The sequence below is a fragment of the Haliotis cracherodii genome, unplaced genomic scaffold (genome assembly GCF_022045235.1).
Source record: "Haliotis cracherodii isolate W230 unplaced genomic scaffold, xgHalCrac1.p SCAF_18, whole genome shotgun sequence".
In the NCBI taxonomy this organism is placed as follows: domain Eukaryota; kingdom Metazoa; phylum Mollusca; class Gastropoda; order Lepetellida; family Haliotidae; genus Haliotis; species Haliotis cracherodii.
In genome coordinates this window covers 19307379-19331807 of record NW_027266273.1, presented here as the reverse complement: position 1 = coordinate 19331807, position 24429 = coordinate 19307379, and the positions used below count along the sequence as shown (strand labels likewise).

General features: G+C 43.2%; 1 protein-coding gene across 1 annotated transcript in view; it reads left to right on the top strand.

Moving 5' to 3' along the window:
- Positions 1 to 24117, top strand: part of LOC139465366 (separin-like) — a 34129-nt gene extending 10012 nt beyond the window's left edge. Inside the window, exons 5-24 of the mRNA XM_071247074.1 lie at positions 588 to 730; positions 1249 to 1436; positions 1963 to 2070; positions 9520 to 9651; positions 9936 to 10065; positions 11115 to 11387; positions 11776 to 12009; positions 12853 to 13111; positions 14546 to 14702; positions 15295 to 16280; positions 16819 to 17047; positions 18038 to 18183; positions 18511 to 18635; positions 19585 to 19701; positions 19880 to 20044; positions 20949 to 21134; positions 21758 to 21978; positions 22705 to 22788; positions 23448 to 23612; positions 23808 to 24117. Of these exons, the coding sequence (XP_071103175.1) occupies positions 588 to 730; positions 1249 to 1436; positions 1963 to 2070; positions 9520 to 9651; positions 9936 to 10065; positions 11115 to 11387; positions 11776 to 12009; positions 12853 to 13111; positions 14546 to 14702; positions 15295 to 16280; positions 16819 to 17047; positions 18038 to 18183; positions 18511 to 18635; positions 19585 to 19701; positions 19880 to 20044; positions 20949 to 21134; positions 21758 to 21978; positions 22705 to 22788; positions 23448 to 23612; positions 23808 to 24012 (4253 nt within the window). The 3' untranslated portion in view covers positions 24013 to 24117. The remainder of the gene's footprint in view (positions 1 to 587; positions 731 to 1248; positions 1437 to 1962; positions 2071 to 9519; positions 9652 to 9935; positions 10066 to 11114; positions 11388 to 11775; positions 12010 to 12852; positions 13112 to 14545; positions 14703 to 15294; positions 16281 to 16818; positions 17048 to 18037; positions 18184 to 18510; positions 18636 to 19584; positions 19702 to 19879; positions 20045 to 20948; positions 21135 to 21757; positions 21979 to 22704; positions 22789 to 23447; positions 23613 to 23807) is intronic.
- Positions 24118 to 24429: the final 312 nt, after the last annotated feature.

Genomic DNA, 24429 nt, shown 5'->3' with positions numbered 1-24429 from the left:
CCCACCGCCTACTGTGGTAGTCAGCCTCGGTATAGCAGTGTATTACTTAATGTAATATTCTATAGGTAATACGTTACCACTGGGCTGCTGCCCGCTCGTCTGTCCCCTGAGCACATGCTCTCGCAAGAGACAAGAGTGAAGGGTGTCACATGGCAGCTAGGTGGCTACGCACATGCTGCATGAAGTGATTGAGATCTCTGTGGAAGATTTCGCTATAAGAGCAGTTGTGGGGGACAACAGCCTCGGTATTACAGTGGTAACGTATTACTTATAGAATATTCCGAATAGGAAAATTCTACAAGATGCTGAGCCCCACAATGATTCTAGCCTGACTCAGGAATTTTCAAGATTAAGAATTCCCACAACACAAGGCCATATTACATCTTTAACAAAATCCAACTGAAAACTTGTCACTGATAGTAACATTTTGATATTTTGTTTAAGACCACTCGAACATGTTAATCTAAAGTCAAAAGCTCAACACAGTCTTTTGACCTTATTAGGATATTATTTATAGCCATATATTTCAGACATGTTACTTGTAGACCACCACGACATATTTAGACAACGCATTTCGTGGGTTGCAGGCTACCTGATGGTGAAGTTTGGTCACTTCTGCTACAACCGCAGTCTGGACAAGCAGGCCACAGAGTTCTACCGCAATACTTGTCAGCAGCTCACCGAGTGGTGCTTTTCTGACACTGAGAAGAAACAGGCTCGCATTGAAGAGGTTGATAAAGAACTTTGTAATCTAATTCAAATAGTTGATATGCATGATACATGCAGCAAACTAAATGTTGTCCAGTCTGTCATGTGTGTCACTATTGTATTCTATGAAGAAAACATCCAGACTTTTCTATTGAGGACTAGAGGTTCTTCATGTAGCAAAAAGTTTGAGTTTTAGTTTTTGGTAGTAATTTTTCGTGGATTTTGTCAGTTCACTTGTCATGTTTTTGATAATAGTTGTTGGTGTAAATTATACAAATAAGGGTATGCTTCTACAAAGAGATGTCTTTACTTCTGAAAGCAACCCATAGGTTCTAGGTGCTCCAGGACAAATATCTTCTTGCTTTTGTTGTGCATTAAATCTCAGGCATTGCTTAGTTGTGCTAGATTGAATTTCATGAAGAATATTTGTGCAGAAATTATGAATAAGTGTTATGAGATCATGTAATTGTACATGATGGCAAGGCTATCAATGCAACCTTGCCAGACGGCCTGTGTTTACCCTTGATGTCCTACTTGTAGTCATCTCTGTGGAAGATCTACAATTGCCTGACGGAGTGTTACCGACGCCGTGGGATGTGGAAGGAAGCCATGGAAACAATAGCGATGTACCTACACATTGATGCCAGCCATGCGAACACTCTGGTGCAGCTGTGGGTGCGCATCAAGCGGGATGCTACCAGGGAGGGACAGCAAGACTTTGTGGAAAAGTAAGACTGGGCAGGGTAGCTTGCTCAAAAAGCCACAGTAGATTCAGTATAAGCTTTTGTAAATATATGTTGAGATATTTTAGAGAATGGTTTTAGATTTTATCACTTAAATCATTCACACAAAACTGTTTTACCAGTTGCAGGGGACAGTGAGTTGACAGCAGTATGTGTTAATTGTTAAACATGTGAGATGAAGAGTTTGAAGTGAGGTGGTGTAGATGGTTTTCTTAAGATGTAACCATGTCCGCCAGCCAAAATGTTAACGCATTCTGCGTGACTCATTTTCCCCATTCAAACCTATTTATAATCTCTTGATGAGGTTTGCACTTTAGGTTGAATCTGTTCTACTTCTAGTAAGTTTGACTTTCAGCTTCATTGTCAGTAGAGTGATCCTTTCTGGCGTCTTGACAGTTCATAAGACCAAACAATATGTGTAAAACAAGTGGTAATTTGCATTCATGACACAACTACTTCTGTGTATAACTGTAAATATGATATATAGTATGTAATACCATATTTGCCCCAGGACCATGAAGGATGTGTTTGACAGTGAGGGTGAGGAGAGACCTCCGACAGATGGTGACAAGGTCCTCTGTCTGCTGCAGTCAGAGCTGGAGGCCTTCAAGGGCATCAAGTAAGTAGATTACCCAATTCAGTTTCACTAACACAATTCCAAGTAAGGTATATGATAAGGGACAGATCAGGTATAAATTTGAGATTGTTGGCATGTTTTGTTGCAAATGACAAACAAATTGTCATGTTATATGGTGTAATTCATCTTCCCAAGGCAATGGTGACCGTAAAAGTCAATTCTCTTTCAGATTAAATCCTCCTTGGGGCACTTATTGCATTTTCCTTGCTCAAGAAAATCTACATGACATAGTTGTAACCATTTTCCTTAATAAAAAATGTTACCACACAAAAAACTTCGTTTTTGTATGATATACGACCACCCTTACGGGGCCTCACCCCCAACGGCGCCTCACGCCAGGGGGAGCAACTCTCACCCAAATCACTTTCCTTATGTCATCTGTAAGAGACAGACGTATTGATTTTTCACACAAGACAAAATAAGAGAAATCAATCATTCGACAAGAACCATGGCTGACCAAACTGTATGTATGGTACATTTCTTTCATTGCAAAGGCGTGATACCTCGCATTGTGAAGTTATAGAGTTGTAATTATACGCCATGTGCACGGTACCTTTGAATTCAAATGGCCGTGTCCATATTAAAGTTCCACGGGCTGATACATGTAACACCAAGGCCATTAAGCAACGGCTTGGGGTTTTGTTATATCATACAGCATTGGTCTACAATTTTTTCCTTTACAAAACCCAAGGTGGTGTGTTAATTTATAAACTACACTTACCTTTTTTACGGGTTTTACACCTTAGCGCGTAACACGCCCCTTTGGTGTTATAATGTATACTACGACATTGGCTATTAGTATCACGTTACAAATCGCATTCTACATTACGCCTTTGCTTCTAGTTTCACAATTTATGCACGTATCTTTCCGATCTTTATATCGTACTGATACACGTTAATACCCTTCACGCCCACCTCAGAAATTAAGGTCTTGTTTACAAAGACCTTCAAACTGTGTACGGGTTGTTCTAAGACAGGCACGAACGCTGCCTAATATGTCTGGCGGAGGACATTGCCTTTACCCCCCGGGCCCCCCAAAAGAGACAAGTTGACTTGTTCCACTTTAAAGAGGTCTATTAAAGGCGGGGGTAGATATCAGATCTACTAAGACATCCCCCCCACCCTCCCCATCTAAAAAGGGTAAAAAAGCTGCCGAGACTGTCTCCCCCGCTCCCTCTCCGGGGGCCGGGGGAGAAGGCTCGAGGGTCCCCGTAGTAAGCACTGCACCCTCTCCTGCACTGTCTTTGGCAGACTTTTCTGCGTTACTTAAGTCGATGATGGAGGAGGTGATGTCTCGGCTCCAGCAGGAGCTACGGGCTGAGCCTTCCCCGTTGTCGGCGCCGGACGCAGCTTCGAGATCTGTGTTATGCCCAGCGTCGGCCGAGGCAGACCACTTGGTCTCGGGGACGATCCGAGACCGGGTTTCGGTTTCCCTAGCGGAGCCAGACGCCTCTTCCGAGGCCGAGGCTTTCACTAGTGAATACCTAGCCCAGTAGTCCGGAGCCAGGGGGTTCCCTTGGTCTCGGGGACGATCCGAGACCGAGCTTCGGCTCTGGCTCAAGGTCGCTCCCCAGTGGAGGGGTGGCGGGCGCCGGCCCGTGCACTACCGACACACAATTTCCCTAGCGGAGCCAGACACCTCTTCCGAGGCCGAGGCTTCCACTAGTGGATACCTAGCCCAGTGCCAGGTGGGCTCCCTTGAACCCCTGGCACCTCGGCACCGGGACGGCGGTTGCCCCCCCTTTTCCCGCGTGCGGTGCGAAGTTGAAGGCTGCTTACATATGCTTCAAGGAGCAATATCATAATGCATGCCAACAGCTCCGTGTGTCCGTATACTCCACGTATCTGTCGGCTGTACAGAGGGAATTAGCGGGAGAGGGGCCAGCCGACTCTTCGGAGTTGGCCGCGCAACTAACGGAAGTTCAGTCATCTTGCACGGGACGCTATTCGTAGCTGTGTCTTGCAGATGATGTGCGCTGTTCTGGGCATGCGCAGGCTTTTGATGTCGGTATCTAAATACTCGACTTACACACGCCAAGACCTACTTGCTTTGCCGTATAAGAGGGTGCCACCCTCTTCCCTGGGGCTCAGCAGGTGGTCCGGGAGGCCGCTCAATTGTATACTTCCATCAAAGACTCTAAGGCCTTGTTGGAGGTACCAAGCGTTAAAACCACGTAAGCGGGCCTCTCCACTTGCCCCTCCTACGCTAACGCACGGGTCAGAAGTCCACACCTGCTTGGAAGCCGCCGCTTCCTTCAGGTATAAGGGCGCCGGGAGGAGCAAGAGAGGCACGGGACAGGGCAAGGCAGCTGGTCGAGGCCAACAGCTTTTTCGCGGGGCTGGGAACGATGGGTTCCCATTAGCGCCCGAAGAGCCCCGTGTGAACCCACAGTCGCAAGTTATCGAACTGCCAACAGCCGGGGTCCACTGCCTCCAGCCGGATGTCCCCGTAGGCGGCTGACTGGCTCTATTCCTGAAGAAATGGGAGACACAATCCCGGACCCCGTCCACTTTAAGGGATGGCCATTTGCCTCGGTGGAAACATCATCCGCCCCTCCCCTGCTCCGGGATGAAGCACACTCAGGTGCCTGCTACCCGAGAGAATGAGGAATTCCTCCGTGCCGAGGTCGACGCACTTCTTATGAAAGCTACGATCGAACCAGGTCCCGAGGAGGAAAGCGAAATACCTGAGGTTTCCTCTCGACGGGAGGTGTTATCAGCTCAGGGTTCTACCATTCAGGATCTCCACGGCCCCGAGGGTGTTCACCAAGCTGATGTTGATTCCTGCCCAAGTGGCCAGGTCAAAAGGTCGGTTCTGCCATCCGTACCTCGACGACTGGTTACTAAGAGCTCTATTGCAATCCCTGAGTCAGATAGCTACACAACAAGTGATAGATATTCTGATCACTCTAGGGTGGATGGTCAATCTCAAGAAGTCAGATCTGAGCCCCACTCAGAATCTAGTCTTCCTATCTCTGTCACAAGATATCAAGTCCCTTAAGCGCAAGTCACGCTGCTCGTACATGGCTCCAGTTACTGGACAACATGGCGGCGACAGTGGATTTGGTCTGGCGGGCGCGCTTGAGAATGAGTCCCATTCAACAAGCACTCCGTCAACTTTGGGCGAACTCGGGAGATCTCGAGACTGTGCTCGAGACTCCGTAGTGACTCATTACACACCTCCAGTGGTGGACCAAGGTCGGGAATCTGTCCCGGGGGCTACCCCTCGACACTCCCGTTCCGTCTCTCACAGTTCAAACAGACGCGTCACTCTCCGGCTGGGGAGGCGTTCTGAATGATCACACTGCCTCGGGACTATGGTCCCAGCAGGAGATCAAACTGCATATCAATGTGCTAGAACTGAGAGTGGTCAGGTTGGTGTAACAGGATCTGCTTCGTGGCCATGTGGTTCGTCTAGAGATTGACAACCAAACGGCGATGACTTACATCTGGAAGCAGGGGGGAACGGACGAAAGACGTGGCAGTTCCTACTATAGTGCAACTCTCACGATATCAGGGTGCTACCTGTTTATCTCCCAGGGGTGGACAACGTCTGTGCGGAAGCTCTGTCTTGCTGGATCCTCGCTCCTCACGAGTGGAGGCTCAACCCGGGGATATTCAGGATTTTCTCCCTGTTATACAGGCCGTTACAGGTGGATCTGTTTGCGTCTGGGGTGAATCACCAGACACCAACGTTCTGCTCCCGAGTCCACGACCCGAGGTCGGTGGCACCGGACGACTTCCTGCTAGATTGGACGGACAGTTCTGTGGGCATTACCCCCAGTACCTCTGATTTCCAAGGTCCTGTCTCAGCTAGGCACTCAGCCTGCACGACTAATTGTGCTCCTGGCACCTCTTTAGTCGGCGCAAAGTTGGTTTCCAGTAATACTCAGGTTTCTGGCTCAGCCTCCTGTTATATTACCTTTACGACCGGACCTCCTATCCCAGAACGGGGCCCTCCACCCGAATCCCAGGATTCAATGGGTGGCTTGGCCACTGTCAGGAATCGCCTCCAGAAGAGCGGTATTCCTGCACAAGTTGCAGACACAATACTGGCTTCGCGGAGGGATTCGACAAACATTCAGTACGAGGATAGATAGGCCTGCTATGCGCCCTGGTGTGTCGATAGAGGGATTGCAGATCTTTTTTTCTGCAGATCTCGTAGCCGTGCTTGAGTTTTTCCAGTCGCGATTAGATGACGGCCTGGCCGCATCAACAGTCCGAGGGTACTCTACAGCTATCACAGCTTTTCATGTCTGGGTGCACACCCATTACTTTTTAGCAGGTGTGGACAGGATCCGACCGCCAGTCCGGCGGATCAGTCCCCCTTGGGACTTGTCAATCGTTCTCGATTGGCTGTCCGGTCCTTCCTTTCGGGATCTGTCCGGCGGATCAGTCCCCCTTGGGACTTGTCAATCGTTCTCGATTGGCTGTCCGGTCCTTCCTTTCGGGATCTGTTGTCTCTCTCTCTCTCTTCAGCTGTTGAGCTGGGAGACGGCGTTCCTTGTGGTGGTAACGTCCGGCAGACGGGTAGGCGACATTCGTGTTATGTCAGCCGATCTCGAAATAACTGTCTTCCACCGGGACAGAGTCAGTTTTCGACTACCGGACTCTTACAGTCCTAGGGTCGCACACGCTTCCATGTGAACGGCTCCTATTGAGCTACCTGCTCTTTCACAGCCTTCCTCGTCGGGGACCACTGCAAGACATGCTTATGTCAAGGCCTATATCAGCAGAAATATGGGTGTCCGTAAGGATAACCAACTATTTTGCTGTTACGGCGGTAGGAAGGCTGGCTCACCTGCGAGCAAACAATCTATCTCGAGGTGGATAGTTTCAACCATTTGTACAGCGTATACGCTTACAGGCAGGGACCCCCCTACCAGGTTGAAGGCTCATTAGGTTAGAGCAGTGGCTGCGTCAAAAGCGTACGCCGCGGCTCTGCCAATTGAGCAGATCTGCTCCGCGGCTATTTGGAGCCAGCTCAGCACGATTCATCAAACCTTACCAACTCGACAAACACTCAAGCGAGTGTGCTCGGTTTGGTCAGTCAGTTCTCCGAACTGGGCAAAGTTCTAATCTCTAGCCGATTGAGCATTCGAGATTTTATACTGCTCAGTAATGGTCCAGATTTTATCTTCTGCGGTCGATAAATATCAGTCCTTACTACTCGATAATACTCGTATTTTGCACACGCACTCCTTCGATCCTCGGGGACCCTCTGGCCTAGCTCAGCGCTGGTTATGGTCTCTCGTGATCTACGCCCCTAATATCACTTGTTCAAAAAAAGTGTGGGGGGGTGGGAGGTGTTTCGAGTTCTCAACAAGCCGCAAAAACAGGCTTTTCATAATATATGGTCGACCACGCCCTGTCTCTAGCCCCCGCCTTTCGACGGTGGTGCCTCACGATAAGGTTGGTTCCATTTATTGAACTCTATATTTTATTCTGTTGAATAATCAAATATGATGTATTTATTTACGCCTGTTGCTGACGGATGCCACTTCCTAGATTATCTTTGGGAGTCTGTCTTGATGTAATAAGTACCCCAAGGAGGATTTAATCTGAAAGAGAATTTTACAAACCTGTAGAGGTTATGAATTCTCTGATGAAATCCTCCTTGGGGCACGGCCACCCACCTCCCCACATTCCGTCAGCATTTGACATATGGAAAGTGATTTGGGTGAGAGTTGCTCCCCCTGGCGTGAGGTGCCGTTGGGGGTGAGGCCCCGTAAGGATGGTCGGATATCATACAAAAACGAAGTTTTTTGTGTGGTAACATTTTTTATTAAGGAAAATGGTTACAACTATGTCATGTAGATTTTCTTGAGCAAAGAAAATGCAATAAGTGCCCCAAGGAGGATTTCATCAGAGAATTCATAACCTCTACAGGTTTATAAAAGTTTCAACCCTTGCCGACCTAGGTTGGAGTTTCTGGGCTCAATCGTAGCATCAGGTCCCGTGAGGATCTTGATTGAAAACATGTAAAGATTTAGAAAATGTCTGTTGACGCCAAGTTGGCGATACGCATGCTTTGCAAATCCTGTTTTTGATTGGACTATGCATAGACTCGTTAGTCAAGTCAAAATGTATCTCCATGATTCCAGCCTAGTAACTCTCTTGCTTCGGGAAGATAAGTGTAACTCTAACTTGTAAGTCCTATGGATAGATTATATGAGTATGTGGGCAAGGGACCTTTATTGCTTGGAAGTAGAGGGTCAATGTTTGTTTTTGTTCCAGTGGTCAATGACCAATGCTCCCTGGCAATCTGAAACACTACAATGTCATAAATATACTGCTCAAAAGAACTTAAGGAACACACAGTATTTTCAATTATTTTCATAGTTAACTTATAGATTAACTATAGGCATATCAAAACAATCCAGTGTTCTTGACATTCTTTTGAGTAGTACCTTTGCATAACCTTGATTCATGAATATAAGGAGAGCCCACCGAAACCTGCAGTTTAATTTTTACGATTTTGTTTTGAATACTTATTGATCATTTAATTCATTAGATTAGTAGTAGTAATGTATTGGTATGTACGACATACAGGATGACAAGATTTGAGAAGGCTGATGCTTACCTTATCTTTTTTATTTGACATTTTGTGAACATAAAATTTGGTATTATATGTCTAGGGCTATTTAACTCACTGTAACATTTGGTTTTACTGTACTTAGATGTAATGCAGTGATTCGAAAGATTTTGTCTGCAAGACATGGAGTGTGTGTTGATAAAAAATACTGCTGTGTGACGTGACTTAATTTACAAGATATCACGATAATTACTGCGATTCATGGCTCAAGGTTATCCACAAATTAGGTAACTGCTCTGTATATATAATTACAGTGAGGGGTTGCACTCTGTAATGCTATATGAGAGACACAGTTCTTTGCAAAGTGGGGGGTGGTCGGGTAACACAGTGGTTAATGCGTTCGATCGTCATGCCGAAGACCCAGATTCGATTCCCAACATGGGTACAATGAGTGAAGCCCATTTTTGGTGTCCCCTGTCGTGATATTACTGGAATATTTCTAAAAGCAGCATAAAACCATACTCACTCACTCTCTTTGCAAAATGGAATCCCTTCTCAAAATGCGTTGTCAAGCAGGTTCAAATCCTGCATTTGCATGATCCTAGTCTGTCAGCACCATACTCATGCTTATATATTGCACCAAAGTGTTCAACATCTGTTACCTGCATCACATTGGGCGTTCCTCCCACAACAAGCTGATATGCTGTGATACTGCTACAAAAGTCTGTGAATTTGCTGGTGACAAAATGACTTTGGGATCTTTGCATTATTTCATCAATTCTGTAATGTATCAGCAGGGCATTTTTCTTGACATTCAGACAGTGCCCTAGAAAATGAACTGATCTGAAATCCTGAAAGTGGTGTTACAAGAAGACTTATGAAATGTGTGTGTGCAGGAAGCGATGGAGCGAGGGAGAGGCTGTGGTGCTGAAGGACCTGGTGTCAGTGGTGGGGGACTCCGGCACCAAGGCTGGCTACCTGCTGTCTCTTGCCCAGATCATGTGGGTCACAGGGATAGAGACACATAGGTGAGAAAGACACAGCAGCTAGGAATATGCAAGACAAATGACAGTATGATTATGTTCAAGAAAAATTTCATGGTTTTATCTGTCAAAACAGCACATTTTTGTCATTTCTTTACCAAGTTTGAAAAGAATCATTACATTTGAAGAGTATGAAAGAAATTAAAATCAGAATACATTTCCATGTTATCTATAGAAAGAATAGTCATTATTGTGCATATTTTCATTAGCTTAAACTATTTTTTGTGCTCAAAACAATTTTATTATGTTATTTTGATCTTTAATTTCAGATCTGCCAAAGAATGTGTGAATGATGTTCTGGAATTGCTGTGCAAGACAACAAGTTCTGAAGGCTACCTAACCTTGGCTCAGGGATATTTGTGGCGCTTCATCATCACACGAGAGGATTTGTGTAAACAGGTTTGTTCTTGACCCCTTTAGAGGCTTCAGCTTTGTCTCAGCTTTGTGACGAGAAATGAGTGACTGAATGATACTGTTAACTACAGTCTTCACTATGTCAGATACTATTATGCACGGCCAACAGAGTGTAACAGGTATGGTCTGACACAATGTCAAGGCTAACCTACTGAATGAGTTACATCAATAACAACTGACAGTAAGTAGTACCTGGTGATGAGACATGCATAATATTTGCCACTAGGGACCTATTCTCATGGGAAATTCTGGAGAATATGTAAAAAAACAATAAACATTTAGCATGGTATGTTATATTAAGACAGTAGTTAATTTATAATGGATCGTAATGGCGAACGCTTATTAACCTATTAAATATGTCATACACAAAATGTTTCTTGTTCTTTGTTCAACTTATATAATACATCAACATGATCAATAAGGATTGATCGATGCTGATCTTCTTTACCGAATTTGGTAAACAAAGTACCTGTCATTAGCAAGTCAAGGGCACTTGTTGAAGTGATATGGCTATTTATAGGTATTAAACGTGTGGAATATGTGCTTTTCATCAGTTCCTGTTTGGGATTTGCATTATCAGTATGCATACAACCTAAGTTGGGTCAAGGGAATTCATCTAAACAAATGGGTTCTTTTCAAATCAATTTGGAATGGAGGTAAGGGTAATTCCACTTCAAAAACATTCCAGAAACTACCGGTATCATAAAAAAGTTAACATGTGTTCTTATGAGTAGATTGACATACTGCAACAAATCCTGTATTGGATCAAGCGATGTAATATCATGCTTAGATTTGCATATGTAGACAGACGTTAGGGTGTGTGGATTAGGAGATTTACTGATACCGCCATAATATAAAGTCATACCATAAAGTCATTAACATTTGTGAGAATCTACTGATTGTGTGACAGACAATGCAGAATGAAATTTTATGGAAATATGTTCACGTGTATATTTTGGACAGATATTCATAACGAGATGTTTTGGATAGCATATTCAGAGCTCCATCTTATGTGAAACTGTACTTGTGTTCAGTACCTGCTGCCGGCCGGGGAGAGCGAGCCTGATCCGGGTGATGAGGAGCCCTCGGCCAGGAAGGGGATGAAGGATGGGGTGAAGGAGGAGTTGGCGCCGGGCAAGGTGTACACACTGCAGCAGTGTGAGATGGATGTTGCCGACATGGACCAGGCTCTAACCCTGATGATGCAGGGCATAGAAGCTGGCATCTCCAATACGTCTCAGCTGGACTTGGCAGCACTAACACAAAACCTCATCATGGCAGCATCAATCTTCAGACTCTTGCGCAAGGTAATACACATACAATAGCCACATTTGTATATGTTTCAAAGTGATTTTTTTTACATTAAAAAGAACTCATGTATTTGGTCTTTAAGAAATGCGTAATTTTGTATGATTGATTGATGAAAAAACAGATGGCTTGTCTTCCCCAGCTCTATTATTCTTAATACATCTATGGATAATTATTAAAAGCTTTTTCTGTGCAAGACGTAAAAGCTTCTTAACCAAAGCCTTTTTAAGTCAGAGACACCACTACCAGACTGCCCTCTATGGACTTATTTCAGCATTTCATTGATGACAAACACAGATTATATGATGTTACATACTACCGGTAGTACTTCACTAATCATTTAGGAATCACCATTATATTGAACACTACCATGTGTTTTCCCCACAGCCTGTACAAGAGCTGCAGACCCTGTGTATGGCACTAAGTGTATGTCCCTCTGCTGATGTCGTCACTGCAGCCAGAGTCCGACAGGATATATCGCGGGTGTTGATGGAGAGTGGTCAGTACCACATGGCGGAGATGTTGCTCCCTGCTGCTGACACAACTGGGGCGACTGAGGACTCCCATCAGAAGATTCTGCTGCAGCTCCTGAAGGAGAGAATACATCTTCTCACTCAGAAGGTAAACTTGAGGATCCATGACATTATGTTCAGTGCTTGTAGTAATATCAGAATGGTGGCCAAGTAACCCTGTGTTATGGGTTTCGGACACTTAAAGAACCGGTTATAGTTTTCTCTCTAATCACATGAACAAATGTAAAACTTCTCTTTCTTAAGAACAAGCCATCATCAAGTATTTACAATTTGTGTGTGATGCTATACCCCGTTATAGCGTGAGTAAACGCGATAAACATGGCTGTCCGAAAACCTATGATCCGACAATATATGATGTGCATCATAAGTCATCCGTAACTGTACCATTAACATGATAACATGGGCGTATGAAACTACTCATTACAGATCAGCTAACAATATATTACCAGGTTGAGTGGTGATGAGAAAGCTTTAGACTGAACTTAATTTTGTACCACATTCCTTAACTTTAGTATCGGGGATCCATGAACCAAGTTTAAGAAAGAAATCACTTTAGATACGTTGACTTGTGGTGGCCCTGTCATCCGAGGTGCTGCAATTGGCTGTGCAGAGTTGCATCCCTTAGGCACACCAAAAACCTGTGATTGTGGGTTTGAATCCCAGTTCGCCCTGATTATGTTTCTAGGTTTGTCAGCACCATACCCATGCTCATGGGTTTCACCAAAGTGGTAAACGTCTTAGACCTGCATAACTTTTGGCTTCCTCCCATGTCAAGCTGACACGCCAAATACTGTTAAAAGTGGCGTTGTACCCAACTGACTGACTGACTCACTCACTCACTCATGTTCTACACTCATGTTTTGCCCACTTCTTAAAGACATTCAAACATTACAGTATAATTAGTATAAATATCATCTCTTTTCCTGTGTAGATGGAGCCAAGTTTGACCCGGATGCTGAGCGTGGTGGAGAGCCTAGTGAAGGCCAACAGCAAGAGCTGGATAGCGACCCTCACAGAGGGTGTGGCCAAGAGGCTGTTGTCCATGTTCCTCATCCAGCCAGTGCAGCCAGACACACATGTGGCAGAGTACGCTCTCTCCCTGGCCCAGGAGGCCGTCAAACTCCATACAGCGGTGGTCCACTTCCTGATGGGCAGAGACATGGAGTCTGTAGTCAGTCAGTCTGGAAAGGGTAAGACATTTGACATACCCCAGATTATCATACAACAATATAAATAATTAGCTTTCTGAAGCAAAAATAAACTATACATGTGTAGTGTTAGTACATTTAACAGGAATTAATATTTATTGGGTTGCAACATTTCCCTGTTAATTAATCATCTTTCACAGGAATGTAATATTGTGGCAGTGGATGCCTTTCACATATATAGAGGTTATCACACGAGTGTGTTTGGGGATGGTAAATATCCTGCATTAGGAATAAACATTGTATTTAGCGAGCCTTGGCTAGCTAAATACATAGTGTGTATTCCTAATACAGGATATTTACCATCCCCAAATACACGAGCGTGATAACCTCTTTATCATATAATGTCATTCTTTAATTCTGTGCTTCAAAATCGCTTTCCCTCTCTCATAAACATTACCGAAACATTGCAAGTTTTCCTGGAATGTGCGCAATATCATTTATTACGTCACAGGGTAAGTGATGTGTCATTCGGACAGTGACAGTAGCCAATATAGTTCCAACTGAAATCTGTTTCTTATACAGTGGCGAAGCAACATATACGCAAAACAACAATTGTTTTCACTTGCCTTTCCCGACAATCCATCGGTCTGTCCGCTAGAGTAACTGCTCTTTTTCAAAGGGAAGCTACTCTAACCCTAGTCTATGAGACGTCACGGCCACGGTCAGACGTTGTTGACAGTCGGTCTGTCCTGTCATAACGTTAGGAAGTGAAGTCAGATGTACACACAGCGACAAAACGAAACAAGGTAACAATTCAAACATATTTCGGCCAAATCGGTTTCAAGCCGCAGAGGTCTACAAGCACAGATATGGCTACTGATCCCGCTTGGCTAGGCTTCGTGCCCTTACAAAATTGTTTCTCGAAAGTTGCCAAAACTTATAAAATGCGTTCACTAGGTCACAGTTAGACACTGATTTTCAGTATATTAGACTGTACTTTTGATAATGATAGCAATGATCTCTGTAGTTTATCCAGATTTCCGATGGTTAATTATGACGAGGGCGACGCCATGTTTGTTTATAAACAGTGAAAGCAGTCCCTACTTGACCTTTGATATTTGCATCTCTATCCGCATATGACCCCAACGGATATCGTTTTTATTCGTTGGCTTTATCCTGCCGACAAACCTACCTATTATATGATAAATATAATTATTGATGAGAAAATAACATGCCTTAGACAGCGCTTAATTGTCAAATGAGGTTGTGGCTGTTGGTAACATTGGCCTGTACAGACATTGAGTCAGTACAGGTATTTTTTGTCATGACGGTCCATTCTTGTTTTTCTAAACATGCTCAAGGTACAGTATAGCTGCATTACTGCCATATGATCTTACTGACTCATGCCTGAAGTGAGTCTTTGCTTTGATCAAGTAGTTTTATATGACATTATGTGTGGTCACATGGGGTCTGCAGATCCTCATGTCCTGGACAAGTGGATGGTGGTCAGCGAACTCCTGGAGTCGATTCTTCATCTTTGTCATCTGTATCGACATGTTGGTGATGTCAAGGATGCCAGGGGATATCTCAGGGAGGGCCTCAAGATCTCCAAGCGTCTCTGTCTACCAAGATGGTAAATGATTCATTGTGTTGTGGCAGTATTGTCCTAAATTTCCTGAAAGTCAATAACATGAATGTTACACTTTATGTTTTACAACAGGATATACATCAATATCAATAATTAATATCAACCTTGTACAGAGTTGTGTCCCTTTTGGCACACCAAAAACCTAAGATTGTGGGTTCGAATCTCCATTTTCCCCGATTATGTTTCTAGGTTTGTCACCTGTCCTCATTCATTAAGCTGACATGCTGTGTGATAACTGGAATACAGTTCAAACCAGCATTAACTGCTACTCACTTCACTCACTCACTCACTATTTTGACATCATGCAATAATGTTAATGTGGGCCCAAATTGTCAAAAGACTCATGTCAGGCTTTTGATAAAAAAATGGATAAGTATTTAAGCAGACAGGCAGCGTGATGACAACTTTGAACTATTTAGCGACATATATATAGTGAGCATTTTCCAAGGGGACCAACTTCCTAATAAAGAAAAATTTTTTAAGGCATTCAATTACTTTCCTTCCTATTGCTCATGTTGCAAACATGTCCTAGTTTTTCTTTCAGTTATTAATAATTTCTTGTACATTTCCTATTTAGGACCACAGAATTTTTACTTGAACTTGGAAGAATTAACTCAATATCTAGCAATGAAAAGGAGTGTCTACGGCTACTGAAGGAGACGTCTATGATACTCCGACAGACCCCTGGTAAAGAGGAAGTCAGTGTGTTAGATCAAAAGCCACAAAAAGTCACCATCAACAATAAAACTGCTACTGCTAAGAAACCTAGAGCAACTCGAGGCAAGAGTGCATCAGCAAACAGGAAGAATAAAGTGAAAGATGTGGAGATTATTGATGATTGTTTCGGGTTTGAGAGTGTCCGAGATGCGGGAATTAAGAGACCCTCAGAGAGTGATGTCGCCTCCATTCTTGGTCCACTGAGTTCTCTGTCTTTGGATGTGGAGCTTCCTGCATCAGTACCCCACAACACTGACTGTTCCTGCTCCTTGTGCCAAGACATCATAGTGCAGGGACTCGACCTCCTCTATTCAGAAACTCTGGGCGAGTTCTATCAGTATTCAGGATCTCTTGAGAAAGGATGGGATGAACTCAAGAAGGTCGAATCCTCTAAGTCTGCTCTGGAAAGATTGACTGCTGATAACACAACTATTATGCACGAACAGTTAAAATCAGCAGAATTAGTCTCAACTTCTAACAAGAAGTCCTCAACACAACTCCAACCAGTGCTATTGCCAAGTATAAGGCAACTCAGTATTGAAACCTACTGCCTCCTGGCTCAAACAGCTTTGAAGAAATGTGAGTCAGAGACTGCTGACTTCCTGTCTCAGTCTGCCCTGAAGATCATCAACTCGGACACCAGTAAAGACCTGCTGCAGCAGAGTTTCCTCAAGGCCCAGCTGCAGCTGGTGCAGATACAGGCTCGCCTCCAGGCCACGGGGGATGTGTTTGTAGCCAGTGACAAGGCACTGCCAGCTAAACCAGCACCAGCCAGAGGCCGGGCTCGCTCGACCAGACAGAAGAAATCTACTACTAGTAGGAGGGGCAAGTCAGATACAGAAGAAGGTAATAATGGCTGAATGTGCAAGTTAACTTTATTTTCCGTTTCCAACAAGACTAAGGGTATTTATCATTTATGCCACCTTTACTGTTTACTTTCAATTTCTACTGTATTAAATGTGATATTGATGTTTTGTTATGATTTTTCATATATTTTCTCTTACTTACTAGTTTGTCATCACAAGTTGTCATGTCTAGTGTCCTGTGCCAGCCATGTTTAGAAGTTCATTTTAGGTTATAATCCTCAATGGTTGTTTACCATGAATACTTTACACCTCGAGACGTCATGTAGGTGTCACATGCATACAGGAGACTGTGTCCTGATGTTGAACTTGGAGTTACTGAATAGATTCCCTAGATGTTTCACTAATGAAGAACCTTGAACAGCAGCAACTTACACTCATTTACAGTTTGATATGCACCAGATTAGGTTTTATGCTCCGCTTGAATCCTTTACAGAAGAATAATAAGATATATGTTTATCTGATTATGAAAGTAAAGTGTTTGTTGTGCCAGATATTTTAGTGGTTTTGCTCATATGCAGATATTCCTGCTGCTGTAGACCACCAAGATGCCTCTGTGAAGGACTCCCTAACCTCAGCCTTCACCACCATCTCTCACTTCCCATCCAGCGATGTGTACGGACACTTGTGTCGCATGCTAGCCTGCCAACACCTCAACACAGATGAACTGAAGGCAGCATACTTCCTGAATGAGGCAGTTTCCATTACGTTCAGGCATCAAGCGCTTGCAAATACCAGTCGCAAAATTAGGTAATTTCGTTGTTATTGTAAACATGCCATTATACATCTTTAATGGGGGTCTTCTGCATCCCTTTCTTAGTGAATGCCACTTATGTATTGAGTGGTGGGTAGTGATGATATGAATCGAAGACTTGAATGGTTGGTCACCAAGAGTGGTATTTGACAAATTCACCTGTCTGTGTATCCTTATTCCAGGGATAATCCTAGGTTGGGGCCTTGTGCTTTTAGCCCCTAAATAGGAAAAAAGGCCCACATTTTCAAATACAATTGGGCATTTTAACATTGTGCTGTATGGGCAAGTGTGGGTGTATCTCTGGAATACTTGAAATTTTTACATTAAGGGCCAATATCAGAAAATTCCTGGAGTGAACCTTGTAATACTCTGATAGCGTGAATAGTTGCTCACATTATTGACCATCAGTTAGTCTATTAGAATATATTACAGGCTGTGATAGTTTTACTAAGATACTGGTAATGTACTGTGTGTCTGTCACTACTGGAAGGTGGAGAACAAAACTCGGGGCACATTATTAGTTGTCCACCAGTCTCCAGAGAGACATAGGTAGATGTACCCTCTCTGTCAGTTAATGTTCTCTGACCCCAAAGCCCAAATAAACTAACACCCGAGGAACCAGTGGACAACAAATTTATCATACCTCACGACTAATTATATAGCAGTTAAGCATGCTTTGGTCTGAATCGGTAAGAATACCACAGTTAGACATTTATCCACTTTGTTCATTTAGCAGATGACAGAAAATAAACTCAGAGTTATTCCCCCTAGATCTATTTCATTCCGAATTGTGGTTGGTATTTTGCAGATGTAATGCCATTAGTTCGCCAATTCAAGCTGGGAACATAAGAAATGTACCTTTCATGTTAGCGGGGTACATAAAATAATATAATGTGTCTCAGCCAATCAGAATCTGACATCCATGTGTAAGGTAGGATAAGGGCATGTAACCCTGGTATGTAGATACTCTGTGTCTGTCACTACAGGAAGGTGGAGAAGGAGCTGGCTACATGTGAGGGGGAACTGGAGACACTGCGGGAGGACCTAGAGGACCTATGCCGAGTCCGGAGTCTGCTGGCTTTCAACAAGGAAGTGTCACACTTCCAGCAGATGATGCAGCATATACCCCCAGGTAGAGTTCTCTCCCTTGACCAGAGACACATGGTTGTCATGCTAATGAGTGATGAGTATGTCATTCTTTGACCTGTCTGTAAATGTAGATAGGTTTGGAGCACCATAAGACATAACATGTACATGTTTGTGTTATCTGAAAATCTGAGGGCACATTTACACCAGCTTCAACTTGTAGACTCTCAGACTTAATTCAAATTCATACCTGATTTGTAAACGTAAGATATGTAAGAATGTAACCCAACACATTAGATAGCAGATATTCTATGCATGTGTTACGTGATGATGACCTTGAAATGCTTATGTTTTACTTGTTTGTCTACATCAGACTGGACAGTGTGTCAAATAACGCTGGCAAAGTCAGCTGGTGATGCCAATCGACTACTGCTGACCAGACTCACCTGTCACACTGACCCAGTTACCGTTGAACTACCAGGCTTTGAAACTGTCCAGGTATGTCAGTGATTAGCTTGGTCATGTTGATCTTAAACTTTACCTTGTTTGGTTTGGTTTGGTTTAGTTTTCCGTTTGTTCATTTCTTTTATCTCATTTTTATATTTTTAAAAAAAAGAAGGATTTTTTTAACTGGCTGCCATTTATTTGAATGTTTATGTAAATGTCACCATTTAAATGAAGTGAAATGAACTGTATTATGTCCACAGATATGAGAACTTAAAGTTTAGGAAAGACAAAAAAAAACTTATGCACTCCTGATTACTTGGTTTATTCTTTATTCCTCTTGGGAGCCATCATTGGTACATAATGCTGGTTCTTGGCAAGGTGCAACAGGAAATTTGGGCATATGAATTTGAAAACTGGGCAACTGAAATTCCTTTGTCCAGTAAACTTTTTGGAAAACATGTTAGACACCCAGCAGGAAGATTGATTACTTAGATCACATGTCATCAGTGGGCGGTCGGGTAGCCTAGTGGTTAAAGCGTTGGCTCGTCACGCCGAAGACCCCGGTTCGATTCCCGACATGGGTACAATGTGTGAAGCCCATTTCTGGTGACCCCCGCCATGATATTGCTGGAATATTGCTTAAAGCGGCGTAAAACCATACTCACTCACTCACTCACATGTCATCAGTCTCCAATGATGTGGAGTGTTGCTCATAATATCAACCACTGATTTGTCTGATCCAGATTCGATTATTACCAGGCCACTGATATATGACTGGCATAATACTCATTCCTTCAATTTATTCCAACAGCATGGATGTTTTATCACACCATCAATTTGCTGCTCCAGGCCCAAACCTGTGTGGCAGGCTACTATGATGGCTGTGATGTTACTGATTCTGTTCACCCATTAGTTGTCTGTTCCATATCAGTAACATAATATACATCATGATATATTGTAAGATTCTTGATTCTCACTGGTGTTTAATTCCGTGTAACAGGGTCGGAGTATTCTACCTGAGTTCAAGGCAATAATACAGACAAGCAGCGAGAGCATGAAGCTGACGGACAAGAATCAGTGGTGGCAGACACGCAGGGACCTCAATGATAGAGTACAGGTAGGCATCTGCTCACTGCTAACTACCGGTACACAGTGTACATTATGACATGCTTTCTTCCTATATCACCTGGTTTATAATGTCTTAAGACAAGATCAAGAAGAAAGATCACTGACGATACATGTGCTAATGTTACTGCCATACAGTAAAATGCTACATGTCCTTAATTTGTTGTCAGTCTGTAGTTGACTTGATGGAGAAGTACTGGCTGGGAAAGTGGGTGTGTCTACTACAAGGTCAGCTGTCCTTGGGTCAAAGGTCAAAAGTCAATGAAATACTTACACAGCTCCAGAAGGACATCAAAAAGTCCTGCAAGATAGTCATAGAGCCACAAGTTCTAGAGGTATGTATAAAGGCTCATCACTATTGATGCTTGATGGAAAAAGTGCACTCACTGAAGTATATGCTGTGGAATCTGTTGAAGTCAAGATCTTTTTTTTTTGAAGGGTTAGACCAGTTAGAAAGCTCTTCGTACTAGACAGTTAACTTGTACATGTACATCAGTTCATTTTATATATGAGGCATGTCTATTTTGCATCAGATCACCTCTGTAGTCTAGTGGTAGACCGGAAGGTCCGGGGTTCAATCGTCGGACACTTCATAACAAATGACGTTAAAAGATGTTAATTGTTGTTACCCTGTCTAGCGCTCGGCATTAAGGGGCTAAAACAAGGACTGGTTGGCTCGGAGTCTGTATACTGTGTCTGAGTGGGGTATTCATGTTAAGCTGCGGCATGGTATCTCAGTGAGCTAGCACTCTAAATCGGCATCAGTCCGGACTAGTACAAGCAGGCAGGTACGCACGCATGCATGTGCATGCAAGTCGCTATGTAAGCGCAATAATCTAGGACGCTTCACCAGAAACCTATGATTGTGGGTTTGAATCCCGGTTTGCGCCGATTATGTTTCTAGGTTTGTCAGCACCATACCCATGCTCGTGGGTTTCACGGAAGTGGTAAACGTCTAAGACCTGCATCTCTTCGGGCTTTCTTCCCACATTAAACTGATACGCCGTGATATAACCGGAATACTGTTAAAAGCGGCCTTAAACCCAACTCACTCACTATTTTGCATCATCAAGTACTTAAATGTTTAATATGAGTTGATCCTCTATAGCATCAAGCATGATTTAGCATGATTTGGTCATACACCAGTCCAGGAGTTAATGGTGGCAAATGATGGTACATTTGAATAGGCCATGGAAACACAATCTGACATAGCAGGATGTTGTATGTTGTATCTTGCAGCTGCTGCTGACGCTCTGTATCAGCCTCCCTGTAGACAACCACATCGACATCGCCACCAAGCTTGTGAAGGTCAACAATGAGGCTGCCCACAAACTCACCACTGCTGTGTCCAAGTGTTGCGAAACTCTAGCCTCAAATATGGACTCTCATCCTTGCCGACAGCCAGTCCTGTTAGTCCTAGATAAGGTAAATATCTATAGCAATTAGCAAGTCTTAAGCAATGTAGACATATATATGTGTGAAGTATGTTTTTCATTAAGGGACTTCCGAAGCTACACATCTTTTTGCTTCAGCTGTAGTAGGATACAAGAAATACTTAAACCTTTGTAAACAAAATCCTAAATGTGCATAAAGAAACATGAATTTCAGACTGTGGTATCATTTATAGGCTTATGGTATTGTGATCCATGCATCTTGGCTTTTAATGTAGTGTGCACCCCTTTATTGAACTGTCTCAGCTACACATTAGCCAAAGATTCTGTGCTTATACATGCAGGAGTATTGTCATGAGAAATGTTTAAACTATGGTAATTGACTATGGCGTCATGCTTCTATTAGCATTCCATTAGCATCCCTTCACTCGCGTAGATCCCAAGTGGCCAGTCTCTTAGTCACGCACTGACTTCTTATCCTATGGAAATATGTTGCGACATTGAATTAAGCTTTTTCAAGAATATTTATTTTATCAAGATGCTATGATGGGTGTAATATAATAATACAGGTACAAATGAATAATTTCCCCACCATTTACTTCATGATAAAGTCCAATGTAAAATGGAAGATTTCCTAGTGTTTGCCTTTGTGTACAGGATGTCCAGCACCTGCCGTGGGAGAGCCTCCCTAGCCTCCGCAGCCACCCAGTCACCAGGATCCCGTCTCTCTACCACCTCCACACTCAGCTGTCAGCAGGCCACATGTCTCAGTCTCATGCCTGTGTCAGCGGAGTTGATATTCAGAATGCCTTCTACATACTCAACCCTGACAACGACCTCATGTCAACGCAGGAGTCCTTCGAGAACTTGTTTAGAGAGTAAGACATCTGTTGTTTCCAAATCAGTATTTAAAAAAAAAAAATTCTTCACAGAACTTTGCAGTGAAGCATATGTATTACTTTTTGCAATGTACTGTCTAGTTTTGTTATCTCCATTGAAACAAGTGGGATTTTGAATCAATTTAATGTTGAGGCTGTTTTTGAACCAGATCTAAAAATCACCCAGTATTTCTTAGGACAACTATCATTGATCTTTCAGCTTTGAGATCTACAAGTTGGAGTCACGTTGATCTAAGAAGTAATAAATATTTTAGATATTTTCTTTGTGAACAGAGTTCAAAATTTAAGAAAAGTCAGGCTGCCATCAGGACCAACAGACTTTTGAAGATGCAGGCCCCAACTAAACTCATCATACCCTCTTGTAAAAAAACTGTAGATTATTGTGACAAATCGATCAACACGTAAATTTACTGCAGGCCATAAGGACCCATACAAACTTGAAACTTTGGGCCTGACATGAGATCTGCCTGCCATGGGCCTATTGACAGGCGCCTATTTCGGCCACTGTTTGTTTGACAAGCTGACGTGGCAGCTTGTGGATACTTTGTTATGATTAGGGATGACAATCTTCCGTGGATCCGTGAATTTGTTAAATTCTGATGAACCCCCCCATAAACACCCCCAAATTATGGGCCATGCTTCATTGAAAAGAAGTTTCAGCTGAAAAGGAAAATGTCCATTCTCATCCCTGTATGTTGATTGCAGACCCTCTGGATGGTCGGGACTTATTGGAGAGAAGCCTACCCCCAATCAGTTCAAGTCAGCATTAACTGATCACGACCTCTTCATGTAAGTTAGTTTTAAGTGGTTGTTTTATATCTTATATGGACTCTTTGTCTTGTCAAAAAAGGGTAGTATAAACTTATGGAAATTTAAATGTTAATTGTGATGTGATAAGAATTCCGACCAAAGTTAATAAAGTACTCTAACCCTTTGTATCTCCTTGTATGGCATTGATGAAAACATTTGTTCTTAGAGTATGTACTGATGCTGAACAGAAATCCCGATTAATCTTATACAAACTGTTATAATGCATCATTTGATTTACTTTGAGGAGTACACATTAAGAACTTTTGTTTATTTTGTTGATCTTCATCGTACCCGGGCAGTTTGGTTTGTCTGTCCCAGACTTGAATACTTACGGGACGAATATACCTTGAATATTAATGACAAACATTGACAAACATAAAATTTAACAAACATAAAATTTAGGAGTGATAGTATCTGAGTTCTGAAACAAGAGTCTGTGCCAAAAACGTTTGTCTACTAGCCCAAACATGGCTCATGTCGTCATTTTCATTAAATTTTTGTGTTATCATGTGGACTATTATTAGCTGCGCTTCCAAGATGAAACAGAATTTATTTGGCACGGGCTTCGAACTAGTGGCTAAAGTCGCAGCCTGTAACCACAGTTGGGGAGAGAGTGCTGGAGCTGGTTTATGTTTCAGCTACTGTGGTCACGGCAGTGGCTGCAAGTACTACTCCGGCTCTGACCTGCAGCAGCTGCGGTGTCGGGCGGTGGCGGTGCTGATGGGATGCAGCAGTGGCTACCTGCAGACCCGTGGAATCCTGGAGGCCACCGGCATGATCAACAACTACTTCCTGGCAGGGTGGTGAGCAGCTGCAGCAACATCATACACTGTATTCTACATGGGAAATAATACCCACCTATTTGAGTACATCACGAATGTGTTGTCAGTTCAAAATATTAGCGTTCCTTTGAAAAGTATATTCAAAAATTATCCTCCATTTATATGGCGTAAAGGAAAATTGTGAAACACGTCTGACACATTTTCTGTCCATTTCAGCCCTACCATCATAGCCAACTTATGGGACGTGACAGATCGCGACATTGACAGGTTTCTGGGAGGCATGTTGACATCATGGATGTCATCGGAGGGGGAGGGCAGCTTACTGGAGGCAATTCCTGCGGCCCGGGATCAGTGCCGATTGCCGTTCCTCATAGGAGCAGCCCCAGTTGTGTATGGGTTCCCCGTCAGCTTCAGAAGATGATCTGTATTCACACGGCCATAAACATGGCTCTGGAAAACTGAACACTAGCAGGCAATAGAGGAAGAAATTAATCGAGAAAGTACTAGTTCACATTGTGATAGCTTAAGACCCAAGTGTTCCAAACATTGCTTATAATTATTGGTTTAGTTGCCCATGCTATAAGGCTATGGCTAATGTCAATACCTAGTGTACTTTGACAATACTGTTAGTTATCTATGACAATGAATGTTAACTTGGTGTCTTGACACTGTCACCCTCATAGTCTTGGAGTTGAAGTAATAGTTCAGCAGTGTTCGAAATTAAGGGAGTCCTGGGATGCTAGAAGTTTGTCTCTGTGGTATTTGAATCTAGGGCCCTATTTATTCTTTAAGTTGGAACTTTGGGGTTTCGAGTTTCAGGTTTAACTTTTAACACTGC